This window comes from Elephantulus edwardii, unplaced genomic scaffold (genome assembly GCF_000299155.1).
Source record: "Elephantulus edwardii isolate Elephantulus edwardi_28Jun2011 unplaced genomic scaffold, EleEdw1.0 scaffold00259, whole genome shotgun sequence".
Taxonomy (NCBI): Eukaryota; Metazoa; Chordata; class Mammalia; order Macroscelidea; family Macroscelididae; genus Elephantulus; species Elephantulus edwardii.
Genome location: NW_006400009.1, coordinates 3,692,408 through 3,713,003, shown reverse-complemented (window position 1 = coordinate 3,713,003; position 20,596 = coordinate 3,692,408). Strand labels below are relative to the sequence as shown.

The 20,596-nt window shown below is 36.6% G+C and overlaps 1 protein-coding gene across 1 annotated transcript in view; it reads left to right on the top strand.

Annotated features, from left to right (window-relative positions):
• Positions 1-20,596, top strand: part of FAM13B (family with sequence similarity 13, member B) — a 67,366-nt gene that overhangs the window by 11,290 nt on the left and 35,480 nt on the right. The window contains 4 exon segments of the mRNA XM_006899501.1: positions 5,342-5,513; positions 10,359-10,401; positions 11,018-11,173; positions 13,788-13,920. Of these exon segments, the coding sequence (XP_006899563.1) occupies positions 5,342-5,513; positions 10,359-10,401; positions 11,018-11,173; positions 13,788-13,920 (504 nt within the window).

Here is a 20,596-nt window from a genome sequence, read left to right as displayed (position 1 = left end):
CACCCACCCACCCACCTCTACTTTACATTAAAGAGAATGGTAGTTAAATAATACCAAGAAGTGATGTTGACTCATGTGGTTTTGCCTCTGGGAATTAAAATACTGATTTATTTAGCAAAATATGTTTAGTAAATGGGATAGAGTAGTGCTATGGAGCTTGAGAGAAATTATCTGCTTAATTGTCTTGACCTGTGTTACTAAAATATCAGAATCTTTAATCTGTTTTTATTATATTTACGAATTTTAAGTGGGTTGCAAAGAGCAAAGCAAGATTTCTAGAGGTTTTTTTCCCCTGTTTTACGTCATTTTGATAACTTTGATTTTATTTATAAGACAATTTATAAATATTTAAAGAGAAGTAAAATCCCCCAAAGTGCATTTGGTTGTATTTTAAAGTTGCCCTAATTTAAATTCTGCTAAGAAAAGGAAAGATTCAGATCTGTTGTTTGTAGGGTTGCTGTAATAGTTGAATCAACAACATCAAACAACAATTTCTCAGCCATATATCTAAAGATATTTCTGCACAGAAGTGTAATTATGATAATGCTTTGGTTTTTTCCCTCCTAGTTTTGATATTTAAAAGAAGTGTACTTTATCTAAACTCTCTCTTTTTGTAGCCCCATCCCAGTAATGTAAATATTAGGCTGCTAGAACCTTTTCCAGGTGTAGTAGATATTCTAGAGATGATAGATAGGGTGTATTTAACAAATGACCCAGAGTCAAAGTAGTAACTTCTTTGTCTATGATCCTTAAATGGATGAGAATTCAATGACTTGATATGAAGATGGATGTGATAATTATAGATCACATTTGAGAAGGCCAGTCAACAAAGAATGAAGTATGGATTTAAGTATCCATATAAATATGAATGAGGGTTTTCCATAAATGGAGTTGAGACAGCTGCATATATAAGACAGATTCAGAATAATTTATAGACAAAATAGAGTGTTGAATAAGAAGAAAGTCAGGCTGACAAGTGGGATTAAGAGGAACTTTTGGAGATGAGATAGTTTTAAACTTGTGGGAAGCTGAATATCAGATTTAATATTTAACCAAATGTTACATCAGGAGTTGAGAGAGGTGTAGATACAAGCTAGAATTCCCTCTGTAGCGCCAAGGCCGACCTTGGGGTTCACAGAGGTTAAACTCTGAGGCAGACCTTGGCCATTTCCATAATTCTTAGTTTGTTTTTACTAAATTCGTCCCTCCTGAAATAAGCAAGGTCAACAATAGAGAAGATTTGACCTTATTTAAGAAAGATTTCTCTTTGAAATTTACTTCCTCCAAGAGCTTTTGTTTTTGTTTACTCCCTGTTGATCTTCTTTTGTTTACTTCCTAGTAATTCTCAATAAAAACCCAGGAAGGAGTAGTAGTAGCCTAGTGACTTCAGTTCAGGTCTCTCTAATTCGGAAGCCTGATTAGTAACTGCTTTTACATTACATAGAAAACAGGCAGTTTATACTTTTTGATTAGGAATGTGATGAATTTAGCAGTATAATGAATTTACTTTTATTTTGGTTTTAGTTTTATTTTCTCATAGTATCAGCAACTATATTTGTATGTCCACCAGGAATAATTACCACCACTAATATGTTTATGACAAACAAATTGATTATTGATTATGGGTATTTACAGTGTACTTGACTAGAATGGACAAATGCATACTTTCACTTCTTATTTTAAACTTCTAGTATTATAAAATGTTAAGGCTGAGTAGAAATTCCTGGTATTTTGGTGGCTGTGCCTATAAATAGCCTGTTGTTGCTCCTCCTTTCAGCATCAAACCTTTCAAAGTTGCTCTGGGCAACTACAGCCTGACATTCCTTGCTCTGATCACGTCCTCTTTTTTTTTTTTGTTGATATTGTTTACAGTGATGTACTTTACTAACTGATACTGAATACAGTTGTTGTAGTTGTTGGATACAGTAGTGTTGGAACCAACCCATAGCTGACCCTCTAGTGGGTTTGCTGAGACAGTTAATCACATGAGAGGAAATGACCCATCCTTCTCCCACAGAGTAGCTGGTGGATTTGGACCATGTGCCTTTGGAATCGCAGCGCAGATTCTTGCCAGTAGGTCACCAGAGCATAAGGAAGAAAATTGCTTCTGCAGTTCTTGATTCATCAAGCTCTGTAGTTGCATGAATCAGGAGAATTCTCTCCCCTGTTTTCTGACCCATGAACCTGAAACTTGCCAGCATCTATAAGCATTTGAGCCATCTTACTGAAATAATCAATCTGGCGTCATGTTCTCTCTCTGTGTGTGTAAATTTCACTAGTTTTGTTGCTCTAAAGAATCCAACCTCATGCCCTAGAAAAACACAGGAACCAGTTCTAGGACGTCGCGACCCCTGATCACGTCCTCTTTAAACGTTGGTCCTCAACAATTCCCTTTTCTGGTTGTGTTGTCCCCATTGCCCCTTTTTAAATGTACAGTAATTGATAGGATCGTCTTAAAACCTGCAGAGGAGAATTCAGGCAATTCCTCACTCTGATCCAGAATGAAATGGCATCTATATTAGAGAAAGATACTCAAGAAAGAAGTGACATGAAAGATACTCATGAAAGGAGTAATAAGGCACTGTCTCTGAAGAAAAACTGCTGAATTTAAAAAGATATTTGGCCTCACAATAGATTTTTTTTTTTTTTAGAACATAATTCACTTTATTTGTTATAGAAAATCCACTAGGTGGTGGCCACAGCTGGAGCCTGAGTCCTCTGCACGGAGCCTCTGGTGTGAGTCTTTACAAGATGATCTGTGAATTCCTGGTAGGGAGACTTCGTGAACACCGTCTCTTTCCAGAGATCTGGGGTCAGATAGCTGTAGGTCTTTGAGATGGCATCAAAGGTGGCCTTAGCAAAGTTGCCCAGGGTAGCTGTGCAGCCCCTGGCTGAGGTGTAACAGTCATCACAATAGATTTGAAGTGTACTTTACTTAAATTCCTGACCATATAAAGCTCTGAAGTTTTTAGACTTGACAGCAGTCAACAACAACAACAGTGGTTTAAGGAAGAGTGATATTTACAAAAGAAAGAAATTTTGGTGAAAGAGGAAGAGAAAGAAAAATGCAGCATTTTAGTGAAAAAAGGAAAATAAAACCCATTAAGACGATGCATCATGCATGTGAAGAAAAGAAAAACTGAAGGGTACTTGTAACGGTTGAAAATGGAGAAATCATTTGTCAGTTCCTGACAACCTTCTTTAAAGATTCTCCACGGTTTTCAGGATAATTAAACTTTTAGCTCATTTAAAAAATAAATAAATGGGGAAACTAATGTTGTGAATTCCCAACTACTTAGCTGTGTTTTATCAGCCTTAGAGGTAACAGTCTAACAAGCCACAACAAGACCAGAGAAGAACAGAGAACAGAGGTAAAGCACTCTATTCATGATAACTTGGAGAAAGGCACATCTAACTGAAATGCAGTTTTTTTAACAAAGCCATGCCGGTAATAAAAATTAATATATTGAAGATGTCCACATGACATCACTAGAGTTAGAAGCAGCTTTTCAAGGTGAAAAAATAAGAAGACTTAAGCAAGTAATGAGAAAGAAACAGTTGTTGAAGAAATACTTAAGAGATGCACCAAAAATAATAAAAAGGAACTAGATACATTTTGGGTAGTTTGGTTTGGAATTACTTTAAAAATATTTCTTACTTGGAAGTACTTTGCTGGTTTTTGTTCTTGAATGTTTCAATGTCTGTTTATTAGAGTTGATGATTATCTACTTATGAGTTATTATATACTTTGATAATGGGAGACATTTTATAACCCTACCAGAAAACGTAATTATAACCTTTAGTTTTGTCTAATGATCAAAACAGTGACTTCTCTTCCTGAAAAATTTATTCTGGATTGGTTAGAAAATAACTAGTGTTTTCTAAAACAAAGTTAACAAGCATAAAGCAAAATTTTTGTGCCTATCTACCTATTTTTATATAAGAAATTAATTTAATGCACCTGGAAATTAGATGGTTTCATTCAAAGTCTTTCATAATTGATACATCTCTAAAACTTGATTGGTTAGATAACGTAAACTCTCTTAGTGCAAACTAGATATTCAAGCCCTTTCATAAAGCAGTCTGTTTATCTTTCCATTCCTAGTACTGCTTTACATTCTAATTATGGTGTTAGGGAGCTTTGGTGGCCTAATGGTAAGGAGCTATGCTGCCAGTCCAAAGGCTCTTGATTAGAATATATGAATTGCTCCATGAGAGAAAAATAGGCAGTCTGCGTCCCCAGCCTCTGAAAATCTGCTGTGAGTTGATTCTGACTCTGCAATACATAGTGTTGATTTAATGCACCTCTTACTTCTTGTTTCAAGATATTTGTCTGGTTTGCAATTTTAATTTGATACAGAAATGTTAACAATTACTCAATAGGAGAGATTGGTCTTACGAAATGATAAAGAACAAAGCCCAAGTTCATATTTTAATTAGAATAAGCATGGCGTTTGGATTGGTGGACGATCTATCAACAATCTACGTTATGCAGATGACACAACCTTGCTCACTGAAACTGAGGAGGACCTCATGCACTTACTGCAGAGGATCAAGGACTGTAGTCTTCAATATGGACTGAGGCTCAATGTCAAAAAAGACAAAAATTCTCACCACTGGACCAATCGGTAGCATCAGGATGGATGGCGAAGTGATTGAGATTGTTCACAGCTTCAGTTTGCTCGGCTCCACGGTCAACAGTCTTGGCACCAGTAGCCAGGAAATCAAAAAGCGTATTGCGATGGGAAAGTCTGCGGTTAGGGACTTCTCTAAAGTACTCAAGAGCAATGGTGTCTCTCTGGAGACTAAGGTGCGTCTGATACAGGCCATGGTTTTTGCAATCACTTGTTATGCATCAGAGAGTTGGACAATGACTAGGGAGGATAGAAGGAGAATTGACGCCTTTGAGCTGTGGTGCTGGAGAAGAGTATTGAATGTTCCATGGACTGCCAAGAAAACAAATAGATTCATCGTAGAGAGGATTAAACCAGACTGCTCCTTGGAGGCAAGGATTCTGGGGCTTCGTCTGACATACTTTGGACATGTTGTAAGGAGAGACAGGTCTTTGGAGAGGGACATCATGCTGGGTCGAGTTAGAGGGACAGCGCACGAGGGAAAGACCCTCTATGAGGTGGATTGATTCAGTGACTGGGGTAATCGTGGTGAGTGTGTCAGAGGCAATGAGATTGGCACAGGATAGAGCATGGTTTAGGGCTGTTGTACATAGGGTCGCTATGAGTCGCAAACGACTCGACAGCACCTAACAACAAACAACATTATTTAATATGTCAGTTAAAAATTAATTGACTTTTAATTCTTAGTTCTCTTTTGTCTGTATTAGGTTAATGAACTTTCAGAGGAAGAAGAAGAAGATGAAAAGCTGGAACATATAGAAGAACTTCCAGAAGAGGGTGCAGAAAAATCAGATGATATGCCAGAGGTGGTCCAATTAAGAATGACTGAAAACATCCTAGAACCAAATAGTGTTACAGCATCAACAAGGTGACATTTCAGTTTAATGAACTTTAATGTTTGAGTTTTCTTTCTGGATGTAGAATCGTTTCAGTAGTAATGCCATACAAATTATAACTGTGTAGAAGGTTGGCATTTGTATGTGACAGTGAAAATTTTAAAGGAGCAGCCTTGCTAAGGAATTTTCAGTTACTAATTTAGCCTTTGTATCTTTTATGTATTTCCTCATAAAATTTATTCCATTTGTTTTTGTATTAGCTTGTATTATAGAACCTGTGGAAATAGAATTACTAGATACATAGTGGCTGAGTTGACATTGTAGTACCAGCTTTTAGGCTGGAATTAGATTGTGAGAAAGACTATAATCCATTAAATTAGTACTTAGTAATAATTTTAATTTATAAAATGACAATATATTATTCCCTCAGTATCTGAAAGTAAGGTGTTCCTATAGAACCTTGTGTAAACTAAAACAGCATACAGCAAAAAAGCAGTTATAATTTATGTGGGAAAAGATTTTAATTAAAAACAACCTATTAAATAATGCATACTAACACATAGCTCCTAAAGTAACTCTAACATTGAGACACAAAAGTTAGCACATATTGGGAAAATGGCATGGTAGAGTTGCTTGAAATACAGTTAGCAAAAACTTCAATTTTTAAAAGTACATTATCTGCAAGAGACAATGAAGTAAAATAAGCTATTACTAAAAAAGTTCGTCAATAACTGAACAGGAGAAACCAGTGTCACCACAGTGGTTTCTTGTAATTTAGTGATGGTTTTTATATATAAATTTATTTAGTTTTGACTAGCTGATTCTGTAAAGATGATTATATAGGACTACTTTCTTGGTAGTAAATGGTGAACACACTAAGCTGAATGATTAACACACTAACTGAAAGGTTGGAAGTTTGAATCCTCCCAGAGTTGCCTCAGAAGAAAAGCCTGGTAATCTTCCAGCCATTGAACCCCCCCCTTTTTTAAATTTATTATTAATTTTAATAATGAAAAGTTAGACTTTGGATTTCCATTCATTCATTGTTGTACTTTTCCCCCCTTCTATCCCTCCCCCCTAAGTACACCATCCTCTTAGAAAAGTAAAAAAAAAAAAATTCTTTCATTGTTTTACAAACCCTCCCCCAAGGTCCACTCCACTATGCAGGCATCACTCTGGACTCCTATCATGACAAAAATATCTAATAACATATCCCTTTTAAACTGTTTTCTCCCTCATCTGTTTCAATGCAGTATACATTATGGAACCCATTGTTCTCAGTCTCCCCCCAATGCCAGTCCTGTTTTACAACAGTGACACCATGCAGTATTTGTCCTTTTGCGACTGAGATATTTCACTCAGCATAATGTCCTCCAGGGTCACCATTTTGAATAACATTGCATGAGTTCCTTGTTTTTCAATGCAGTGTAGTATTCCATTGTGTGAATATACCACAGCTTCTTTATGCATTCTTTGTTGGTGGGCACTTAGGTTGTTTCCATCTCCTTGCTATTGTGAGCAAAGCCGCGATAAACATGGGAGTGTGTATATATCTGCTTGGATGTCAGTTATGGTCTCTTTGGGGTATATTCCCAGTAGTAGAATTGCTGAGTTGAAAACCCTTTGATGCATATAGTCACCTGACTGAGAATTAATAGCAACTGGCTTATTATGATTCATTAACTGAAACATTATACTTTTTAGATAGGTAAAATATCTCCATTTATACTTGAGATAATAACTTTATTTAGTTGAGATTATTTATATGACTTTTGAGATTTTTAAATTAAGTATAGAATGTACTGCTTTTAGATCATTCCCATTTCTACAACAGTTTATAATTAAATGTGCATATATTAAAAAATTCTCTGTTCTCACCACATTAATTTCCATGGCAGTTTGAGTTAGGTACTAAAGATTGGGTTTATTTATTGTAAAACTTCTGTTTAATTAAAAAGAAATGGACATGATTGTCATTTATGAATAATTCTTAAATATAAGATAAAAGCTAAATGAGTGAAAAAATTGAATATAATTAATTGTACCTAAGAATTAAGTATATAGTGAATTAAGGGGCACAGATGCTTTCAGGTGCCCTCTTAGAATAGTTAAGTTTAGATGACAGGATTCTCCCCAAGCAGTCACTTAATTTTCTTAATTTTTTTCTATAAATACATTGAATCCATAACTACTATATGTTCATTCTCTCAAATAATGTCACTACTTAAAATTCTTCAGTGTCTCCCTAGTTTACTTACAGTAAATGGTCAGAGTCCTTAAAATAGCCTACAAAATTTTGTCTCCACTGTCAAGGCTCCCCACCACACCAGACTCCCCCCCCCCCCCCCCGGCTTTATCTCCTTAGTGCTCTCCATTGGACAGTTCTCCTCCTGCTGTGCCAAAAGCCTCAAGTGCACCAGGCAGGTTTCATCTCAGAGCCATTGCACTGACTGTTCCTCTTTGGACCAGAGTACATGGCTCTCACTTCTTTCTTCCTTGTTCAAATGCCATTTTAAATGATCCTTCCATATGTCTTTAATTTTCAGTTTACCTGTTCTGTTTTTGGCCATAGTAGTCATGACCTTATAACATGTTTTGTTATATTAGTGTCTTTATCTTTTAGTAGAATTTTAACTACATATTAACAGTTTTATTTGCTCTTGTATTTAAAGTACTGACAGTAGTGTTTACTACAGAATTCGGTGGTTAAAGTTATTAAATGCTCAATAAATGGGGATTTAGAGACAAAATGGAATTTTCTTGACCTCAGCTTAACATATGTAGCAAAATGTGTTAGTTTTTCAAGTCAGATGAGTTCTAATGTCCCTTCTTAGACTATTATTTATCTTGAATTACAGAAAAGGAGAGAAATTTCCCTAGAATGCATACCATCTGGGAACTTACAGTAACTATTCTAATGAACTAATGGAGATAGAACTTTTGGTCATTAGCATTTAGTATTTTAATGTTAAACAAAGTAGTAGAAGCTGAACAGAAGATTTCAAAGGGCAGCTTGAAGAGACAGCAAAGTATTATAATGTGCAAAGAGCTGGAGTCAGAGAATCAAAAGGGATGAACGTGCTTGGCCTTTGTTAAGTTGAAGGAACTAAAGAACAAATTCAGGCCTTGAGTTGCAATACTTAAAGGTTCAGAATATTGCAGAGTATGGCCAGAATATTGAATGATTCAGAACGCATCAAAAGAAGATGGAAGGAGTATACAAATACACTATACCAAAAAGAATTGGGTGACACAGAAGAATTTTGTGAAGCAATATACGACCAAGAGGCAATGGTGATGAAGGAGGAAGTTCAAGCTGCTCTGAAGGACGTAGCAAAAAACAAGGTCCCAGGACATGATGGAATACCAGTTGATATATTCCAGCAAACAAATATTCCCTGTATGTGCTTACCAGGTTGTGCCAAGAAATCTGGAGGACAACTCCTTGGCCAGCCAACTGGAAGAGATCATATTTATTCCCATTCCAAAATAAGATGATCAGACAGAGTGTGAAAATTATCAAACAGTAGGACAGCAGCCTTCAATATAGATTGAAGCCCAACATCAAGAAAACAAAGATTCCACCAGATGCTCTGCCGGGGAAGGAGGGGCAGTCTCCTCCTGTACCAGTCAGATCTGATTTGACGGTACATGCACACAAAAATAATAAAATATATATATAAAAGAAAACAACGATTCTCACCACTAGGCTGATTGGCAACATTATGATAGATGATGAAGAGACTGAGAGATTCTCAACAACTTTAGTTTTCTTGGCTCCATAATCAACACTCTTGGTAACAGCGAGTTGCATTGGGAAAATTGGCTGTCAGAGACCTCTCTAAAAGTACTGAAGAACAGTGCCATCAGTCTGGAGACTAAGATGTATCTGACCCCGGCCATGTTCTTTGCAGTTGCTTGCTATGCGTCAGAGAGTTGGACAGTAACTAGGGATGATAGAAAGACAATTGATGCCTTTGAGCTGTGGTGCTGGAGAAGAGTGTTGAATATACCATGGACTGCCAGGAGAACAAACAGGTTTGTCCTAGAGAAGGTGAAACCAAACTGCTTCTTGGAGGCAAGGATTCTGAGGCTTCATCTAACATACTTTTGTTATGTTGCAAGGAGGGACCAGTCCTTACAGAGGGCATCACGCTTGGAAGGGTGGAGGGACAGAGAAAGTGAGAAAGACCATTGATAAGATGGATTGATTCAGTGACTAAGGTTATGAGGGTCGGTGTGTCACAGACAAGTAAATCCTAGAGAATTGAAAATGAAACTAAAAAAACAACACAACAAACCCAACAACACTCGTTCAAACTTGTTGTATGAGAACTGATTCATAGCTGACCCTCTAGTGGGATTTTGAGAGGCTGTAAGTCACACAGGAAGAGATTGCCCATAATTTTCCTTAGAGCCACTATAGATTTGAATTGCCAGAAAGACACACAACCAGGAAAGCATGTACTAAATTTTAAAATTACATGAGATTAGAAATATTTTCTAAATCTGAATGTGAAAAGTTTCAGATATTAACTAAAGAATAAAAATGAGATATCACTGTAAAGATGGAAAAGGTATTTACTTTGAATAATATTTAATTTTTTTATTTTATTTTATTATTTTTTGTGCATGTACTATCAAATCAGATCTCAGATCTGACTGATACAGGAGGAGATTGCCCCCCCTTCTCCAGCAGAGCATCGATCTGGTGGATTTGAACCACACACCTCTGGGATCGCAGTGCAGCTTCTTGCCACTAGGCCACCAGAGCTCCCCAGAATAATATTTAATTTTAATTGTGCTGCTTATCTAAAATGTGGCAGTTTCCAGCAATTTTATAGCAATTCGATATTAAAAAATTTTATAGCTAATTCTTTTTTTTGAGGTGCCCGTAAATCTCCCATAAGCATTTTACCAGTTTCTGTAGAGTAAGTAATATATTTAAAGACAACACATTTTAAAATTTTTAAAATACTCCTAAACCATAGGAATAAATTGTATGTTCTTTGAACTCATTGTAGAAGAAAATATTGTTTATAAGATGGTGAAATTACTATTTATAGGAACAAATGAAGAAGGAGCCTATGGACATAATTTTTCTCCCTTGAAATAATGGGAGAAATCTTAAATTTTTTAAAAAATAGACTTTATGTAAAATATACGGACAATGCCTCTTTAGTTCTTTTTGTTTAACTTAGTATTGGTGAATTATTGTACTTCATAAATGTAGCCTTGATAAATCTATTTAATGGAATCATCTTAATAGTAATGAGGAATGAATTCTTGGTACAATTGATCCTCCGTACCTCTGGCAGCAGTAGTGATGTTGTTGTTGATTTATTGAGGTCACCTTTTCAAATTTTGTTTTTATTTTGAACTGTTATTGTGTATTCTTTTAGTATGTATATTTTAAAATATTTCCTTTATATTTCATTTTATTCTTGGACCACTATAATATTACTGACTTTTAAAAAAAATTATGGTTATATATACAGATACCCAGTTAATGTGGCTGCTTCTTATGAAATGTGTTTTGTTTTGTAGTGTTTTAGAAAGAACAATTAGAGCAGCTGTGGAACAGCACCTTTTTGATCTGCAGAGCAGCCTAGATCATGATCTTAAGAATTTACAACAGCAAAGTCTTGAGTGCAATAATGAAGCAGAAAGTATTAATTGTGATGGGAAAGGATCTAATAACCAGTAAGAAACTTTTAACATTTTTTACTAGTAATTATTAAGGTTTTTAAAATGAATGAGCTTATTTTAAAAAAACCATGTATGTTCAAGTAAGTAATGGGATCTTAATTGGGAGTTTCTGAAAGTCGGTGTGAAAATTGACAAGATATATATATATATATATGATATTTAATTAACTAACATTGGAACTCTTTAAGTCCAGCTCCATTTTCTCAGAAAACCTGATGAAGTAGTGAATTTACCTTTAGGGGCTAAGTTATATGGAAAATAATCAACTTGGAATTAAGATAATATTTAGAATTAAGATTTAGATTCATATAGTCAGTCACACTGTGAAAAGCGTGCAGTAACAAAAATGGACAGCAGATTAACAGCACCTTTGGACATTGAGTGAAATGATGAGCAGAATTAGCAGTTCATATCTATTAGCCATTATGAAGGAGAAAGATGAGGTTGTCTATTCCTTAAAAGATTTATACCTCAGAAACCTTGAAACTTGATGGTAGTGATTGTTTTGTTTTGTTGTTTGATGCTGTGTATGTGTGGTGTTTTTTTTTAATGTGTGAAGTTCCTCTGCTGTTCATCTCACCTGTTGTTATGTGCCATTGAGTCACCTGCGACTCTCTGTATAGGAGTTCTGAAGCCTGCCCTGTCCTGAGCCAGTCTTACTGATTCTAACACACTAACCCCCATTGCCCCATTGACTGTATCAATCCATCTTCCTTTCCTGCACTTTCCCTCCCCATCCTAAGCATGATGTCCTTCTCCAAGGACTGGTCTCTCCTGGCCACATATGCAATGTATGTGAGATGGAGCTTCAAAATCCTAGCCTCTCCCCCATTAACAAACGAATGGATAGAGAAGCTGTGGTATAGTCACACAATGGAATACTATGCTGTAGTGAAAAAAAAGGAACTTATGAAATATTATACAAAATGGGTGACCCTGGAGGACATTATGCTGGGAGAATATCTCAGTCTCAAAAGGACAAATATCGCATAGGACCACTATTGTAAAATAGGACTGACATCGGGGTTGAGGGGAGACTGAGAAAGAGGGATAAATAATGTATACTGGATTGAAACAGAAGAGGGAGACTGGCTAAAAGGGATATATGATTAGGTATTATTGTCTTGACAGGAGTCCAGAATGAAGACTGAACAGTGGAGTGGACTTGGGGGGAGAAATTGTATAACAATGAAAGAATTTTTCTTTTACTTCTCAAAGAGAACAGCTAATTGGGGAGAAGAGGGTGGACAGGGAGAAAAGTGCAACAATGAATGAATGGAAACCCTAAGTCTCTGTAAACTTTCATTAAAATTAATTAAAAAAATTACTAATTAAAAAAAAAATAATCCTAACCTCCACGGAGAAACTTAGTTTCACCCTCTCCAAGACAGACCTGTTTTTCTTGTCAGTCCATGGTATGTTCAATACTCTTCTGCAGCACCACAACTCAAAGGCATTGATTCTTCTTTTGTCATCCTTAGTCATTGTCCAGCTTTCTGATGCATGGCAAATAATTATGAAGATCATGGCCTGGATCAGGTGTACCTTAGTCTCTAGACTGGGAAAGCCTCACTTCTTCGCAGTACCTTCATCTTGGGATATATCTGTGATTTTTTTCTGAAACCATAGTGTAATGTCTTAAATTTTTTCACTTAACAGCCTTCATTTTTCAGACACATGAGGAAAAGCTACCCAACAAGAAAAGATTTTTTTAAAAGTGAATTGAATAGAGTGATTTTTAATTTTTTAAAACTGGTTCATAATTTGATGTTTAACCATTAGTTATACTTAGGGCCTCCTTAAGTCTCTCTAATCCTTGAGAATACATATTAGGTATAGATTGAAAATGAAAAATATAAAAATAAATCCATAATTAGAATATGCTTGTTTTTATAATACTATGTTGAACAACTGCAGGAATAGCTTGAACATACTGTAGTCTCCTTTGATGGCATTACCAACTGATGCAACGATATGTGATGATCCTAGTTTGTGTTCTTTGAAACTGCTATTAGAACTAGAACTATATAGAAGTATTTCAGCTGAAGGAAACTGAATACAGAAAAGTTAGAACTATTGGGAACAAGTTTCAAAGTGTATAATAGAAACATTCCTTAAGTTTGTCATCTTGACCTGAGTGAGCTAAGCTTGTGCTCAGGCACTGTTCTTATCACTGGAGAATAATTTACATTCTGTCAGTGGAGGTGGAATCATCTCTGTAAGCAAAGATGTATAATCTAAACAAACCACAATTTCAAAAAACTAGCAGCAGATGTTCCTAATTTTCATGATAATAGGGTTGGACATTGTATTTTAATCAGATGTCAACCAGGTAACTGCAAAAGTATACATTTGTGAGGAAATGAATTTTGGCACCTAAAATATTTTCATAGCCATTCATTTGCTTTTGGGAAATTTCAAAGAAGGTAACAGGCAAGATTCTTTAGAACATCCCAAAGAGGTGGGAGGGAATTTAATAATCTAAATTTGTAAGACAAACTAGGTTTTTCTTTGACAAGTTTCAGATTATTACTGACATGCTTGTTTATTTTAGAGGCATGACCTATTCAGCATTTAGACTGACTTGATAATCTCCTTTCATTATTAGGGTTGATATTGCTGAAGATATTATTAACGACAGTGAAAATAACAGAGACTGTTCAGAACCTGTGGTGAGCACTAATTTAGACAATGAAGTTATGCAGCAAGATTTTGTATTTGAGGATGAAGAAAATAACCAGGTGAGAAATGCAGTTTGTTTTTTTTTTAAGTCCTCTCTGAAAATGTGTTAGATAAACCACTGTGATTATTTCATGTATTCCTTTGATACCCAAAACCACAGTTTAATATCCTTGGTTACATATTAATCTTGATTATAGATCAAAGAATATCCTCTCCTCCTCAGTAGAAGGCTAGAACTGCCAGATACTGGATATAGAACCATTTTATTCTAAAATACTATTTTCCTGGAAAGAAACAAACTCAACTTGTATCCACTGTCACTCTTCTCTATTTTCTCCTACAGTCCTATCCCGGGAACCCCTCGTTAATCTACCCATCTTCATAGATTATCCTTAACATTTCACATAAATGGAATTGTACAGTATGTGGTCTTTTATAACTAACTTCTTTAAATAAGCACGTTTTCAAGATTCAACATTGTACTGTGTGCCAGTACTTTTTTTTTTAATAGCCAAATTATATTTCATTTTATGGATGTATCCTGCACTTTGTTTATTTACTCATAATTAGTTGAAGGTTTAGATGGTTTAGGTTTACCTTGTCACTGTTCTAGAAAAATGTGACGATGAGCACTTACATGAAAGCTTTTGTGTAGATCTACATTTTCATATCTGTTCCTTATATTAAAAACCCTGTTATCATCCTTTATACTCACAGACACTTTATTATCAGAGTTCTTGTTGTTATGTACCATTGACTATGGCTCTTAGTGACCCTAAGAAGACGCATGTTAACTCTTCCCTGTCCTGCACCATCTACCTCCTCATCCTTGCTATGCTTGAGCCCATGGTTAAAGTCACTTTGTCAGTCTATATTGTTGAGAGGTTGTTTTCCTGTCTTACACTGACCCTCTGCCTTTTCACACGATTTTTCTTCTCTGGGGACTGGCCCCTGCTTATAGCATGCCCAAGGTATATGAAACAAAGCTTTATTGTCAGACAGAGGAGTTGTTGTTAGGTGTCGTTAGGTGTTGTCACTGTAAACCTGTGAACAACAGATCTGAACTTTGTCCTATCCTGTGCCACCATCATCTCTGACATACTTGAGCCCCTTGTTAGACAGAATTATTGTTGTGTGCCATTGATTTGGAATCGATGCATAGCTAACTCTCCAGTGGATTTTCAGAGGCAGTAAATCGCAAGGGAGAAGATTACTCATTCTTCTCTTGTGGAGTAGCTGATGAGTTTGAACTGCATGCCTTTGTAGCACAGCTTCTTAGCACTAGGCCATCAGAACTCCCTTGGACCCATACAGTTTTTCAGATTGTAATTTTTACAGATGCAGGATGCCACATCTTATTCCTGTGGAGTGGCTGATGGGTTTAAACAGCTGACTTTTAGTTAGCTGCCAGACCCTTAACCTGCACTCAGGCTCTTTCTCAGATACAGTCCCAAATAGAGTTTGGATTTTATTATGGCTTTTGAGGGACTACTGAAATATTTTCTAAAGATATTCCACTATGTTATAATTCCATTTCTGCACATTCATTTCAATTCTTTTTAGTTTTTATTATTGCCAATCTAATGGGTCAGTCTAATAATCATTCTGATTGGTTCTTAGCTGGTAAATATATCTGGAAATTGTTTATTAATGCTTTGTAAGTAGAATTTTCATACTTCAGTAATTTTTCTCCTGTTTCTTATCTTGAGTTTCTGGAAATAATAGTTATATGACGTTCATTTACTGAAGTTATACCCTCGTCTTTTTAATTTCCTGCTCTAATTTGTTCTTACTTACTTGGATTGGCTGATTACCTCCAGAACTGAATTTATTAATTCTGGCAATAGTATACATTCTTACCTTAGCCTGGTCTTTGAATTGATATATTTCTGACATTGTCATGTTAATTTTAATGCTGACTTTTTGATTGAGATACACATATATATCTTTTTGAGGCAGTAGATCCCTCTTTATACTTTCCTTGGTATTTTTATCAAGTAATCAGAATTTTTATAATGAATTTTACTAAAATACTTTTCAGTATCAAAACATTTTTCTCTTTACTGATATGGTGGTTTCTATTAATTTTCTTATTAAATGGTCCTTTAATTTTTAAATAAAATTCATTTAGTTAAAATATTTTTATGTGGTGCTGAATCCTGTAGTAAATGCCTTAGAATTCCTGTAGTAAATGTCTTGGAAATCTTCTTTTATTAAAAAGCTTAGTCTATACAGATTTCAAGAAATACAGTAAGTTGTATGCTATTTTGAATGTGTTTGGGGATTGAAAACTATATAGGTCAGTGGTTTTCATTTCTAGAGTTTCACATCAAAATACTTGCACATATCAGAAAAGCTTTCACAATATTAATTCTGTCAGGGTTTAATAGGCCTTAAATAATAGTGTCCCCCAGAGCTTATCAACCTACTAAAATTTTCTAAGAATATTTTGTTATTGTCATTGTTAGGTGCCATCAAGTGAAATAAGACCCACAATGACCCTGTGAACAACAGATCTGAACCCGGTCCTATCCTGTGCCATCCTCACACTTCCTTACTCATTAAAGTCCATTGCTAGCAGTCATCTTGTCAGTCCACCTGGTGAAGGGTTTTCCTCTCTTTTGAGCCTAACTTTCCAAGCATCATGTTTGTTTTCAAGGAATAATGAATGCCCCAGCAACATGTCAAAAGTACGTGAAGCGAGGCTTCATCTTCATCCTTGCCTCTAAAAAGTACTCTAGCTTCACCCTATCCAGGACATATTTGTTTGTTCTTGTGGTGGTCCATGTTCATTGTTCTTCCCCAACATCATAGCTGAAAGGTGTCAATTCTTCTTCTCTCATCCCTTTTCACTGTCTAGTTCTCAGATATATAGCAAGTGATCAGAAAGACCATGGCCTGAATCAGACATATCATAGTCCTCAAACTGACATCATTACTCCTCATTATTTGCAGGGGTCCCTAATGGCAGACTTTCCCCCAGTGCAGTATGTTTCCCGATTTCCTCACTGCAGGATCCACTCATTGTGGATCCAAGTAAGATGATATTGTTGACAGTCTTTTCTTCATTTAACAATGTTTAATCTGTTGATCCAGTGGTAAGAATCTTTGTGTATTGACATTGAGATGTAATCCATATTGAAGGCTAATTCTTTGATCTTCTGCAACATGTTAAAAGTTTAAAAAGTAAAAGTTTTAACAAGTTAGAAGTTGTGATTAAAAGTTTTTAAGAAGTTTGCTACTTAGTAAAATCAACACTAAGAAGTAGTTAGAGTTTAGTTAACCTTATCTAAGAAGTGGAGGCCAGAAGTTATTTAAGCAACTCTGATTAATTCACTATCTGGCAGAGTGTGGAAATTATCAAACTGTATGACACACAAGCAATTCCTACTGAAGATTATCCAAAAACGATTGGACTACCTGAAATACAAGCTGGATTTAGATGAGGCCTTGGCACTGGAGACATTATTGCCAATGTCAGATCTTGGTAGACAGCAGAGTTCCAGAGGATATCTACCTGTGGTTTATTGACTGTACAAAGACTTTTTTCCCCCCCTCCAAATTGTTGTATACCATCAAATCGGATCTGACTGGCACAGGAGGAGATTGGCCCTTCTCCAGCAAAGCATCTGGTGAATTCAAACCACGTACCTTCAGGATTGCAGCACAGCTTCTTGCCACTAGGCCACCAGAGCTCCCTCCTGTACAAAGGCTGTGTGGATCACAACAAATAGTGGCTAACCTTAAGAAGATTAGGAATCCCACAACACTTGATTGTGCTCATGTGAAATCTATACTTGGACCAGGAGGCAGTTGTCAGAACACAGCAAGAAAACACTGTATGGTTCAAAATCAGGAAAGAGATCATCAGGGATGCATCCTATCTCCATACCTTTTCGATCTGTATGCAGAACAGATCATTTGGGAGGTTGAGCTTTATGAGGAGGACTATGATGGCATCAGGATTGGAGGAAGACTCATCAACAACCATCTAATAATACAACCTTACTTGCTGAAACTGAGTAGGACCTGAATTGCTTGCTGCAGAAGGTCAAGGACTGTAGTCTTCAATATGGCTTGGAGCTCAAAATCAAGTAGACAGAGGTTCTCACCACTGAACCACTTGACAGCACCATGATGGATGGAGAAGAGATTGAGGTTGTTAACAATTTCAGCTTGGCTTGGCTTCACAGTCAATACTCTTGGTAGTCAGAAAATCAAAAGATGAATTACATTGGGGAAATCTGCTATCAGGGACCTCTCCAGAGTGCTGAGGAGCAATGATAGTCTGTCTAGAGACTGAGGTGTGGCTAATCCAGGACATAGTCTTCACAGTGACTTGCTATGCATCAGAGAACTGAACAGTGACTAAGGAGGGCAGAAGAATTGTTTCCTTCAAGTTGTGGTGTTGGAGAAGAATATTGAACATACCATGGACTGACAGGAGAACAAATTACTTGTCTTGGAGAGAGTGAAACCAAATTTCTTCTTTGATCCTAGGATTCTGAAGCTCTATCTGACATCCTTTGGGCTTATCATCAGGAGGGACGAGTCCTTGGAGAAGGACATCATGATTGGAAGAGTGGAAGAACAGCAGCACAAGAGAGGAAGACCCTGATGAGATTGATTGACATTATAGCTGGGGCAATGGGATTGTTGTTGTTATGTACCATTGAGTCACTTGTGAGTCATAGTGACTCTGTGTACAACAGCTCTGAACCCTGCTCTGTCCTGAGCCAACCTTATTGTCTCTGATACACCTTCCGCCATTACCCAAGTCATTGAATCAAACCATCTCATTGAGGATCTTCTTCTCTTGTGCTGTCCCTCCACCCTTCCAAGCATAATGTTTCTCTTTAAGGACTGCCCAAAATATGTCAGACATAGCTTCAGAATCTTTGTTTCCAAGGAGCAACCTGGTTTTACTCACTCTCTAGGACAAACCTGTTTGTTCTAGCAGTCCATGGTATATTCAGTACTCTTCTCCAGGACCACAGCTCAACAGCATCAATTCTCCTTCTCTCATTGCTAGTAATGTCCAGCTTTCTAATGCATAGCAAATAATTGTGAAGACCATGGCCTGGATTAGGCACACCTTAGTCTTCAGACGGACATTGTTGCTCTTTAGTTCTCTGGAGAGGTCCTTGACAGAAGATTTCCCAGTGCAGTTTTTGTTTTGTTTTTTTAAATTTTTTTTATTTCCTGGCTGCTGGTACCAAGAGTGTTGCTTGTGGAGCCAAGCAAACTGAAGCTGTTAACAATATCAGTCTCTCCACCATCTATCATGATGCTGCAAATTGGTCTAGTGGTGAGATCTTTGTGCTGTGTCGAAGTCAGTGAAACTGGTTCAAGATAGGACAGAGTTCAGAGCTGTCATACATAAGATTGTGAAGAGTCTCAGGCGACTTGGTGGCATATAACAACAACAGCAATCCACTATCATGAAACTTCATCAGTTTTTACCATAATATAATTCATAATGTAAGTACTTTATATTTTAAGACATTAACCTTAAGTGTGTATTACACCACAGCAAAAAATAGAACACCTTATAACTGGCCCAGTAGGAAACATTATGACAAACGGAGAAAAGATTGAAGATGTCAAGAATTTAGTTTTTCTTGGATCCACAGTCAGCTCCTATGGAAGCAGCTCAAGAAATCAAACAACATCACTGGGCAAGTCTGCCATTAGAGACTGCAATAAAGTAGCAAAGAGCAAGGATGTCTCTTAATACTAAGATTCTCCTCACCCAAGCCAGGAGTATTTTGAGTTGCTTCATATGCATGTGAAAGTTGAACAATAAATGAAAAACATTGAAGAACCAATGCTTTGAATTGTGGTGTTGACTGCTAAAAGAACAATCAAATCTGTCATGGAAGAAGTGCAGGGACAATGTTCCTCTCCTGCACCCCGTACCCCCAAGGGAGACAGTATTTCAAATATATCTTAACAAGTCCACCATTCTAAGATATAGTTAAAATACGTATATTTAAAACAATTCATCTGTTACCTGCTAAGAGGTCACCAACTTATGTTTATGACTAAAGCTGGAAAAGAAGCAGCAATTGACAATTGGGTCCGAAAAAAACATTTAGGAAGGTGGGGGAATGTGATATAATGGTAATGTCTATTACATACATTTTTCTTATTGTTATTATGTGCTGTTGAGTTGCCTGTGACCCATAGCGACCCTATGCACAGCATGTCTGAAGCCTGCCCTGTTCTGAGCCATTTTCACTGATTCTGACATAGTTACACATTGCCCAAGTTACTGTATCAATCTATCTCATCTGGGATCTTCTGTGCTGTCCCTCCACCCTTCAGAGCATCATGTCCTTCTCCAAGGATCGATCCCTCTGCCAAGTGTACAAAGAATGTGAGACAGAGCTTTAAAATCCTATCCTCCTAGGAGAAAATTGGTTTCATCCTCTCCAAGACAGACCTATTTGTTTTCTTAACGGTCCATGGTGTATATTCAAGATGCTATTCCTGCACATATTAGGATAGAGAAAAGAGCAGAGTACCTCTGGTACTCTTAAACCTTAACATGATTTGTAGAAGAGTTCTGTGTATTTTGGTACTGAATATATATTATTGTTGTTGTTGTTGTTATGTGCCGTCGAGTCGCCTGCGACTCATAGCGACCCTTTGTACAACAGCCCTAAACTCTGCTCTGTCCTGTGCCAATCGCACTGTCTCTGACACTCCCATCCCAATTATCCCAGTCACTGA